Raw genomic sequence first — 11,390 nt, forward strand, 5'->3', positions numbered from 1 at the left:
GCATCATGGGGCAGAGGGCGGTGAATATCAGAGGTGGGGGGCTTCAGGATTCTATAAGAGTCTTTGCCTCCACACAAAAATGATGCTCAAATCATCCAAAGCAAATTGGGACGCATATGGAATATGTTACAATAAGCTGAAAATATAAATTGTTTCAAGATGGACTTAGATAAATTTATTAGTCAATAGTCTATAGTGTATTAAGAAAAAGATTTGAGGAAATTGGTGTCATATTCGTAACCTTTAAAGCAATGTCATGGAAGGCAGCCATTGCCTCCCTACTGAATCATAAACAGAGTATTAGGTTAGGCAGAGATCCTACTGGATCAAGCCGATGCTCTTTATTCTTATGATTGGACCTCCACATTCCACTTGTCCTCAGATCTCAGCACAGTCTCCATAGTTATCTATGATGAGAAAAATGTCAATGACCTTTAACCAAAATTCCTTCCTCATTGAAGACAGTAAGGATACTGCACGTGGTAGTCAGTCATACGAAGTTTATTGTAAGTTCCTGCTGAGCCACTGTTTCCCTCTTATAACAATAACTTTTAAAGCAGCTTTATTGAGATATTATAACATTTCCCCGTCTAAAGTATATAATTCAGTGGGTTTTCGTATATTCACAGAGTTGCACAACCACCACTACAATCTAATTTAAGAACATTTACACCATGTGCTGGGTGGGCTACATGATCTTTTAATTCTCTCTAAATCTTGAGAGCACAAAATACTGGTCATTTGTGATGTTCCCTCAAAATTATCTGATAAATTGCTTTCTGGGGATAGTTTTATTTTACCAAGAGAGATCCCTTGGTACAGCAGGCTCTGATTCATGTTGCAGGATGGCTGACTTCAGCTGAGGACACTGAAGGCAATTGTGTTGGCATTTGGAAGGAGCAAGATAAGAAACTCTGAAGAACACTCCAACGCTCAGGAAGTTATCTGTAAAGATCCCTGGACATTCACTGGCTTGTGACGCTGTGGGATCTATGACTAAACTATGGGCCAGAGGGTTTACCCTATGAACTATTTATTTCCTCCTCCCCTGCTCCTAGTGAGGTGCCACAGAGAGATGTGTTATGTCGTTGGTGATTTCCTCTCCTTTCTCTAGAGCCATTTATATATGGGTGAAATGGAAGCTTTTGGGCACGTACTTGATATTCATTCTCTAAACTCAGACTACTTTTCTGTGAGAATGTTACTTCAGTGTTTTTATAAACTTCTGAGGGGGGTGTTTAACGAGGAGTCAATTTAATGGTCTTTTTGGGTGCTTTTTGGATGGGACCAGGACTTAACATTTTCTTGAGAGACAAGGAAGCTCTTCTAGGCTTGGAATGTAGTGGTTCTTCTAATAATGATCTGTTGCAAGGAGAAGCTGTTTACATTGTTCTTACTGTACAAAGTGCAACAAACCACACTTTTATAATCATATGTCTTACCAATTCTGCATCACTAGGTAGCCATGATAGATACATCCATGAAAACTCTCCTAATATTTATAATTGCCATGGGGAAAAATTCACTAAATGCTTGTCCCATCTGACTAGGTTTAGCTATCTTTCCTAAGACTGCTATTAATTAAGTGTCAGTAGCAATTTAAAAAATAAATCAAGTTTTAGGGAATAAAATTAAGGAGAAAAACAAACCATCCCTCCAACCACATACTGAAATATTTTTAAAACTCAACCAGCAATTTTTAAAACCTCAAAATAGTTTTAAGACTTCTGTTTGTTGAAAAAGAAAAAAAATTTGGTTGTGAAAGAGAGCTGGCATGTTCTTCCTAAGAAATTGCCATCCATGGTTAAAAAAAAGAGAGAGAGAGAGACATAGAAAGCAAATCACCACAAACTGCCTCTGATTAACATTTCATTTAAACTTTTAAAGTATCAGGGTTTTGAATATCTTCCTTGACTCAGCGTTACTAGACACGGGTCTGTTTCTTACATGATGAATTAGGAGAAAGCGCTTGGTTCAAGATATTGAAAAATAGAGGTGGGTTTGAGCCTAGGGGTGAGGAGAATGAGCTGCTACCACGTGACCAGTCAGAAACTGGATCCACAGAGGCGCACTGGTCTGCATCTGGAAGCAATCCATGTAAGACTGAGTTTCTTTGGGGGCAGTCGCTTCAATAAAGAAATGCCTTTCTTCTCACTTTCCATTAGGTAAATGAGGACAGTTCTGTTCAGGAAGCACTTGTTGAGGACCTGCTCTGGGCAGGTCCTGTGTTAGATGCACAAAGCGGAGCAACCCTTCATCTCTCCCCTTGGAGATGAGAGTCTGTGCGTGTTAAGGCAAAGTGACTCTCTAAAATACTGTTTCAAATTTGCTAGAACTGACTTAATCAGGCTAAACAGATCCAGAGATCAGTTTGCAAAAATAATGCAAATTAAATAAAGTTATTAGGTGAGGGGTCATGATTGAGCTAGAAAATATAAGAACTCACCATTTGCAAGCACCTCAGAAAGCAAACAGCCATTCTCAGCATTGGTTCTATGTATATGCACTCTCTATTCCTATTCATAAATGCAATGAAATACATGTTATCAAAATTAATAACAGAAAATGGCAATTTAAGTACAAGAAAACTTTCTTGTGTGTATGTCTTGTTAAGGAATATTAAGACTTATTTTTCATCTCAAAGCAGTTATTTCACTTGCCATTTAGTTTGTGTTATTTTTGAGATTTCAAATATACAGAAAGTTTTATATGATCAGCCTTCCTGTGACAAAGATATAAATGAAACTGGAGTAAAAACAAACCAAAAAAAATAATAAAACAAGCATATTTGTGTGTATATATGTATATAAATTATTTTGTATATGTGTGTTTATATATATACATGGCTAGTGGTTAGGGTTCAGTGCTTTCACTGCTTCCATGGCCCAGGTTTAATCCCTGGTTGGGAACTGAGACCACTCAAGCCGTGTGGCAAAAACAAAAACAAAACCAGTGAGTATTATTAGATACCAGTGGGCTTCCCTGATGGCTTAGCAGGTAAAGAATCTACCTGCAATGCAGGAGACATAGGAGACACAGGTTTGATCCCTGGGTCAGGAAGATTCCCTGAAGGAGGAAATGGCAACTCACTCCAGTATTCTTGCTGAAAAATCCCACGGACAGAGGAGCCTGGAGGGCTACAGTCCAAAGGGTCACAAAGAGTGGGACATGCTTGAGCAAACACACACAAAGGAAATATTAGATATGGCAATTGAGTCTTCATTGAAAGATGTACAAACTGGATTGATGCTTTCCCAGATCTGTCTAAACAAGAGTGATCCTAATTGATATTTTGAACACTTTATGTGGAGTGACTGTTTCCTGAAGTAATAATGTCCCCAGATTTCCATGGTAACAAAGTCTTTCCAAAAATCAAAGAAGTTTGTTATTTGACAATGAAGGCAGGACACCTACAGAAGGAAGTGCCAAAATGTTATTGATGGCAGGAAGCTTAAGCACCCTGAAGATAAATATCTGGATTTTTGACAGAGGAGGTAAATTCAGTCAAATGAGATTCCCACAGCACACCTTTGGCATGCAATCCACAGCCAGATTTAAATCCCATCTCTGCCAGTTGTAATCATGAGATCCTGGGCAAGTTATGTACATATCTTTGAGCCTCAGTTTTCACGTTTGAAAAGGAGAGATTTCACTACCTTCTTCAACTACTTGTGTTGAAGTACAACTACCTGTGTGTGTGTGTTCAGTTGCTCAGTCATGTCCAACTCTGTGACCCCATGGACTGTAGCCTCTAGGCTCCTCTGTCCATGGGATTTTCCAGGCAAGAATACTGGAGTGGGTTGCCATTTCATCCTCCAGGGGATCTTCCTGACCCAGGGATCAAACCCTTGTTTCCTGCAGTGCAGGTGGATTCTTTACCCCTAAGCCACGGGGAAAGCCTTCTACCTTACAGAGTTTTAAAGATCAAGTCTAATAATACATGTAAAAGTACTTTGTAAAGACCTTATAAGAGTATTATTTTATAGTCAAATAGGGTTCTTTTCTAAACTTGTCTTCAGACTACATACTTACATGACTCTGTTCTTTGGAGGCTCTAAATCCAACTTTTAACTAAATTTTGTGTCAAAGAATTAAACAAATATTCACAGGGTTTTATTTTTTATTCCTGGCACTGTGTGTGTATAGGGCCAGCTCTGTTCTGTTTTCTAACACTGGTTATTCTCACTCTGTTTGAAAATAGATAGATGAGATTATGAAACCAAATGGGTAAAATGTAAATAAGCTTAGAGAAAAAGATCAAAGTATAAAGGTGCTTAAGAGGTTGACCTTTTGAAAGAATTTATTTTACTACAGGGATACAAAAGGAAAATAAAACAACTTTTTAAGTAAAAAGTATTCCATTTATTTGACATCCGCAATGTATTCCATAACTACTGAAGGTGGTAATGATAGGAAACTACTTGAATTTAAGGTTCATCAGAAAACTGCTTCCTCCGTGCTTCATCCAAAGCTTGCTTGCTGAAGTTTAGAGAGTACTCAGACCTTGAACAAAAATATTTATTCTCTTTTTAAGAGGTTAATGGCAACCACATTGGAATTCACATCTATTCAGAATCTAAGTGACTTGCAGTTTACACAAAATAGCATAAGGAAAGCATCACATGGGGCATTCTATAAAGCAGTGGACCCTAATGCTTCAAAAATAAAATGGCTTTAAAAAAAAAGTAGAAAGAGGGACAGAGCAGTTATGGCTCAACCAAAACCCAGCAACAAATTGAGGTGTTGTAAACCTTGATTGGATTCTGGACCAAAAAATAAATAAAGCAGACATTTTGGGGAGGGCAATTAAATATTTAAATATTTAAATTTGGGGAATTAAATGACATATGGAATGAATGTTATTAATTCACTCCAGTCTGAGATTTTGTGGTTATGTAGGAGAATGTCTCAGAGAAGGAAATGGCAACCCACTTCAGTCCTCTTGCCTGGAAAATCCCATGGATGGAGTAGCCTGGTAGGCTGCAGTCCTTGGGGTTGCTAGGAGTCGGACACGACTGAGTGACTTCACTTTCACATTTCACTTTCATGCATTGGAGAAGGAAATGGCAACCAACTCCAGTGTTCTTGCCTGGAGAATCCCAGGGACGGGAGAGCCTGGTGGGCTGCTGTCTATGGGGTTGCACAGAGTCAGACACTACTGAAGCGACTTAGCAGCAGCAGCAGGAGGAGACTGCCTATTTTTAGGAGATACCTACTGAAGTAGTTAGGGATGAAGTATCAATATCTGCAATCTACTTTGAAATGGTTCAGTAAAAAGGAAAGCATTTTCTGTAGAGTGATAAAGCAAATGTGGCAGGATGTTAACAATTGTTATATTAGGTAGAGTGTTATGTAATAGGGAAGAACCTTTGTATTCTATTAGAAGCTAATCACTAAAGGGATGTTGCCTATAAGCTTAAATTATATATAATGCTGCATCTCTGGGAAACTTGCCTCCCAGGTAATGAGTATTAAGCTAAAATACCTTTGTTTAGCTCACAGGAAACAACCTGACCAGGCCTGCCTGTGAATGACTACAGGCAGGAAGAAATTAACATCCCTTTAGGAGGCTGACAGGAACCAGGAAATGTTTGACCTTACTTGTCCTCCTTTTAGTTTAAAAGAAGCCTGAATTCTAACTCAGGCAAGATGGTTCTTTGGGACATGAGTCCACCATTTTCTCAGACTACTGGCTTTCTGAATAAAGCCGCCACTCCTTGCTCCAAAAACTTATCTTTTGATTTATTGGCCTGTCATGCAGCAGGCAGTACAAACTTGGACTTGGTACAAGTTACTACAAATTTTGTTGTAGTCAGTCAAAATCCTTGTTGCTCATGGCTAGCCAGCCCTGGTTGGGGAATTTTCAGGTAAGGCCTTAGCAGGTGCTGGGGTCCCTCGTCCTGAGGATCTTGCCTTTGAATTTCCCTGAGGCAGCACCGGCTGCCCCAGTGTTTGGCAGTCAGAGCAAGGAATCAACATTTGGGAGCCAATGGGATCCATACAGTATAGTAAGTCATCCTGGTGTGAATAGTTGGGCCTTTATTTCCTCTCCAGGGCTTTTTCCCTGGAAGAGTCAATTTATTTTGTATTTGAATAGGGTACCCTTTTGCTGCTGCTGCTAAGTCACTTCAGTCATGTCCGACTCTGTGTGACCCCATAGATGGCAGCCCACCAGGCTCCCCCGTCCCTGGGATTCTCCAGGCAAGAACACTGGAGTGGGTTGCCATTTCCTTCTCCAATGCATGAAAGTGAAAAGTGAAAGTGAAGTCGCTCAGCCGTGTCCGACTCTTCGAAACCCCATGGACTGCAGCCTACCAGGCTCCTCCGTCCATGGGATTTTCCAGGCAAGAGTACTGGAGTGGGGTGCCATCGCCTTCTCCATGGTACCCTTTTGGAGAGAGGCAAAAGTGGTTGGACTTTTACCTTATTTATGAACTGGTTCATTTGTATCTTTGGATGCATTTGTGTGTATATTTTGTATTTTGCTTGTCATGAATTTCCTGTCTTTAAAAATGGAGAATTTTAAATGATCAACTAATTTCAACTATCCCTAAAGCAAGTCTTCTGAGGCTTATTTTGAATAAGACAAATGCATGGGTGGGAGGATGATAATATTTTATTGTAACAATGTGTGGCCATAGTACCTGTTGGGATCTTCACAAGGGGTTTAGGCAGGGTTATCTTGGGGCCCTGTGCCCCAAGTACTGTAACCTTTCTTGTATTAATTATGTCATTTATGGTCTACTGTGTTGTGGTATTTGTAAAACCCCAAGACCAAACTTGAGGGTTTATTTAGGATTTTGTGTTTGTTCTTTGGGTTTTTCATTTTGTTTGGTATTGTTCTCCATTTACAGCCAAAGAAATTTTGTGATATTTAAGACTTTTACTGATGTCAAATGGAGGAAAGGATCAGGGAAAAAAAAAAAAAGGAAAAAAACCTGTCTGTTCTTGTCCAAGAGTGGGACATCCCCAAGAAGAAGAGAAAGGTTCCAGTTGGCTCCTAAAATCACCAAAATCTATGAATAGAAGTGTCTTTTCCATAAATATTATTATAAAAGGGTATTGCCATCTAGAAAGGTTAGCTTGATTTCTCACATCTGCCAGAAACCCAATTTGAATACAATCTCTTTTGTAACTGATGGGCTTTGTATTGCTGTACCTGATTCATGACTGAATATTTGGAATGGGAGCTTTGAGGTCCCTGTGTTTGTGTGTTTGTATGTGTATAATAGGTATGTGGCACTGCCAAAATTAATCTGTAAAAGAGCTCTATTTAATTAGTTTAAAGGAAATTAAGCACTTACATAAATACTCAAACACATAAGACATTGGCCAGAATACATTTTAGGTTCATAAATACTCAGTATTGAATTAATATCTGGTATACGCTAAGTTGCTTCAGTCGTGTCCGACCTGTGTGACCCCATAGATGGCAGCCCACCAGGCTCCCCTGTCCCTGGGATTCTCCAGGCAAGAACACTGGAGTGGGTTGCCATTTCCTTCTCCAATGCATGAAAGTGAAAAGTGAAAGTGAAGTCACTCAGTCGTGTCCGACTCCTAGCAACCCTGTGGACTGCAGCCTACCAGGCTCCTCCGTCCATGGGATTTGCCAGGCAAGAGTACTGGAGTGGGGTGCCATTGCCTTCTCCGAATATCTGGTATATCTGGTATTAAAGTTATCTTGGGCTTCCCAGGTGGTTCAGTGGTAAAGAATCTGCTTGCCAATTCAGAAGACATGGATTTGATCCCTGGGTCGGGAAGATCCCCTGAAGGATGAAATGGCAACCCATTCCAATATTCTTGCCTGGAAAATCCCAAAGGCAGAGGAGCCTGGAGAGCTACAGTCCATGGGGTTGCAAAGAGTTGACTGAGCACATATGCAATCATTAAAGTTACCTTAAGCTTTCTGGTTTGATTAATACAGATATGGTTTTACAGTTATGAATTTAGGTATAATACTTTTATTGTACATATGTTTACTAGAAATCAAATAAGACCTTATTATTCCTGTTACAAAATTTGTCAGCAAGAAAAATAAACGATATGACAAAGCTTTTAAGTAAATAGAGGTAAATGAGGTAAGAGTTTTCAATAATCTTTAGGAATATTATGTTTTGGGAATGTCTAACTAAAATAGTCTCTCCAGATTTTTGTAACTTTAAACTAAATGAAGAGAATTCATTGACTATCTGAGTCATTTCAAATAGGATAAAATAGTGGAACATTAATTGCTGGGCAGGTCTAAGTTTACCTACCTTTGCTTCTTAGGAGAGGAAGACCAAAGCATAAGTTTATCAATCAATAAATGCTGATATGATAAACAGATACAGTCACTGTATTATTTTTAAAGCTTTTTTTGAAGATTTGTAATTTTAAAAGTTGTAAAACAAAGAAATCCTTACTACTTTTCTTACCAGAATTCATTAGAAAAGCAACAGTTAGAATAAAAACAAAAAAGCAAGCTCCATTTGCAGAGAAACTAGAAGAGATCTGAAATCTTAGGCCCAATAGAGGAAAGATAACCAAAAGCATCAGAGGTTGATCAGAGAGGCTTGTAGGAGAACATGAAGAGAAGCTGCTGTAGTAGAGAGGGATTCAGCAGCTAAAATATAGACAAAGGAACAACTAGCAGGCAGGAACAAATATCCCTCTCAGCATGTAGGGGGAGATTCCTTTTAAAACAGAAGCAGCAATACCAGCAGGAACTTCCTGGATCTGGTCTGGTTCTGAGAAGCAGTACAGAAGGAGCACACAGATGAAACATTTATAAGACATGACCTGTCTATTATATAAAGAGACTGTATATATATATTTATATTCTATATTATATAATATTATTTGTAACATATATACTATAAATAAATATAAATTATATAAAATATAAAAATGTTATATGTAATTATACAATATACAAATTAAAATTCCAGGGACTGTATAGTCCATGGGGTCACAAGAGTCCGACACAACTGAGCAACTGAACTGAACTGAATTCTAAGATAGTGAACTTTGTCATGGAAAAAAAGAAAATACAATTGCCAATCCCTCCCAATTAACCTTTGCTAAATGAAGTTACATGCAAAACCTAGGATGATAAGACATTTCACCTGGCCTGGATATTATCCTGGCTTTGTCCCAAAGGGAACTTCCTAAAATTTTGGATTACACACCCACAATTAAAAACAGTTGAGACAAAACAAAAACCCAGGGCTTACTAGAGGGGAAAAAAGGGATAGTTAAATGTGAGACCTCTCACTACAAAAACAAACAAACAACACTGTTAAAAGCTAAGAACTAAAGCCACTTAATGAATTCCTGATCCCAGAAACCATGATAATAATAAAAGCTTATTGTTTTAAGCAACTAAGTTTTATGGTGTTTTGTTATACAAAATATTCTACTTGGTGATTACACCATAACTTTGGGGTTATTTTCTTTACTGTTCAGAATTTGTACTTCTATCAGATAACTTAATAAGATGCAAATGATTTTCTTCTCCAAGTAAACACCTGGGCCCTAATCCATAATAAATAGTATTATCAAACAAAGTTATATTCTCTTCGAAGAGTTTCTCAACCTCTGTGCTGTGGAAGCTTGGGTCCAGTTAATATTTTGTTGGGATGGGGTGGAGGCTGTCCTGTGCATTGTAGTATATGTCACGAGATGCTTGTAGCACTCTGTCTTCCCCACTTGTGACAACCAAAAAATGCCTCCAGACAGTTGCAAATGTCTTCTTTGGGACAAAACTGCTCTTGTCTGAGAACCACTGCACAGGCATCAGACTCATGTGGAGGTCTTGCTCACGCAAGACAGATTAACAGACTCCATGCATAGAGTTTCATTTTTTTTAATTGGAGGCTAATTACTTTGTTGGGAGAAATATCAATAACCTCAGATATGCAGATGACAGCACCCTTATGGCAGAAAGTGAAGAGGACTAAAAAGCCTCTTGATGAAAGTGAAAGAGGAGAGTGAAAAAGTTGGCTTAAAGCTCAACATTCAGAAAACGAAGATCATGGCATCTGGTCCCATCACTTCATGGGGAAACAGTGGAAACAGTGTCAGACTTTATTTTTTTGGGTTCCAAAATCACTGCAGATGGTGACTGCAGCCATGAAATTAAAAACACTTACCCCCTGGAAGAAAAGTTATGACCAACCTAGACAGCATATTGAAAAGCAGAGACATTACTTTGCCAACAAAGGTCCATCTAGTCAAGGCTATGGTTTTTCCAGTGGTCATGTATGGATGTGAGAGTTGGACTGTGAAGAAAGCTGAGAGCCGAAGAATTGATGCTTTTGAACTGTGGTGTTGGAGAAGACTCTTGAGAGTCCCTTGGACTGCAAGGAGATCCAACCAGTCCATTCTGAAGGAGATCAGCCCTGGGATTTCTTTGGAAGGAATGATGCTAAAGCTGAAACTCCAGTACTTTGGCCACCTTATGCAAAGAGTTGACTCATTAGAAAAGACTGTGATGCTGGGGGGAATTAGGGGTAGGAGGAGAAGGGGACGACAGAGGATGAGATGGCTGGATGGCATCACTGACTCGATGGACGTAAGTCTGAGTGAATTCTGGGAGTTGGTGATGGACAGGGAGGCCTGGCGTGCTGCGATTCATGGGGTCAAAAAGAGTCGGACACGACTGAGCGACTGAACTGAACTGAGGGTGGAAACTGAGAACTTGTATTTCTGAGTTCCCTGGTGATGCTGGTGCTGATGCTGTTAGTTGAGTACTGCACTTGAGAATTGCTGCTCTAGGAAGTCAGCTAACCCTTAAGCAGGCTTGTTAAGACACTGCTCTAAAATGACATCCAAAGGACAGCGCAGCCATTCTTTATTTCCAGGTAAGGGGTGAGCTTTCTTAGTAATTCTTTCTAAAGACATAGAAGGTGAACACAATTCTACGTAGTTATAAAGGTAAACACTGGAACAACACTCTAATCTGTCTAAATATTAGAATAAATACAAAAACCAAAGCAAAGAGAACCTCTATGACATTTAAAAGTTGTAAAAATAGAAAACAGAATCTAAAATAAGACAGAACTAAGTTCAAATATATCTGTCATGTAAATATAAATGGACTACACTCAACTATATTTTTAAAAAGATTCTCAGGCTGATAACAAAGAAAAATCCAATTCTCCGATGTCCTCAAGAGACTTCTTCTAAGTGATTCAGATGGTTGAAAAAAAGTTTTTAAACGCTGGTCATAAATATAACACAAAATTCAAAGCAAAAGGCACAAAAAGAGACAAAGGCAGGCTGATTTTTATGCTAAAGGATACAATTCACAGTGAAAAGTTAATGATTAAGTATTTTTGCACCAAATTACAGAACATCAGCATTTATAGACTAGGAACTAAAGGTGATTCAAGGAGAAATACACAGAAATA

General features: G+C 38.8%; 1 protein-coding gene across 7 annotated transcripts in view; it reads left to right on the forward strand.

The window, feature by feature from the left end:
- RASGRP3 (RAS guanyl releasing protein 3 (calcium and DAG-regulated)) overlaps positions 1 to 2,797 on the forward strand; it is a 118,173-nt gene extending 115,376 nt beyond the window's left edge. For all 7 annotated transcript variants that reach the window (XM_010829836.1, XM_010829835.1, XM_010829839.1 and 4 more), the window contains one exon: positions 845 to 2,797. In XM_010829836.1, the coding sequence (XP_010828138.1) occupies positions 845 to 853 (9 nt within the window). In that variant the 3' untranslated portion in view covers positions 854 to 2,797. The remainder of the gene's footprint in view (positions 1 to 844) is intronic.
- Positions 2,798 to 11,390: the final 8,593 nt, after the last annotated feature.

This window comes from Bison bison, unplaced genomic scaffold, assembly GCF_000754665.1.
Source record: "Bison bison bison isolate TAMUID 2011002044 unplaced genomic scaffold, Bison_UMD1.0 scf7180017864508, whole genome shotgun sequence".
Lineage (NCBI taxonomy): Eukaryota > Metazoa > Chordata > Mammalia > Artiodactyla > Bovidae > Bison > Bison bison.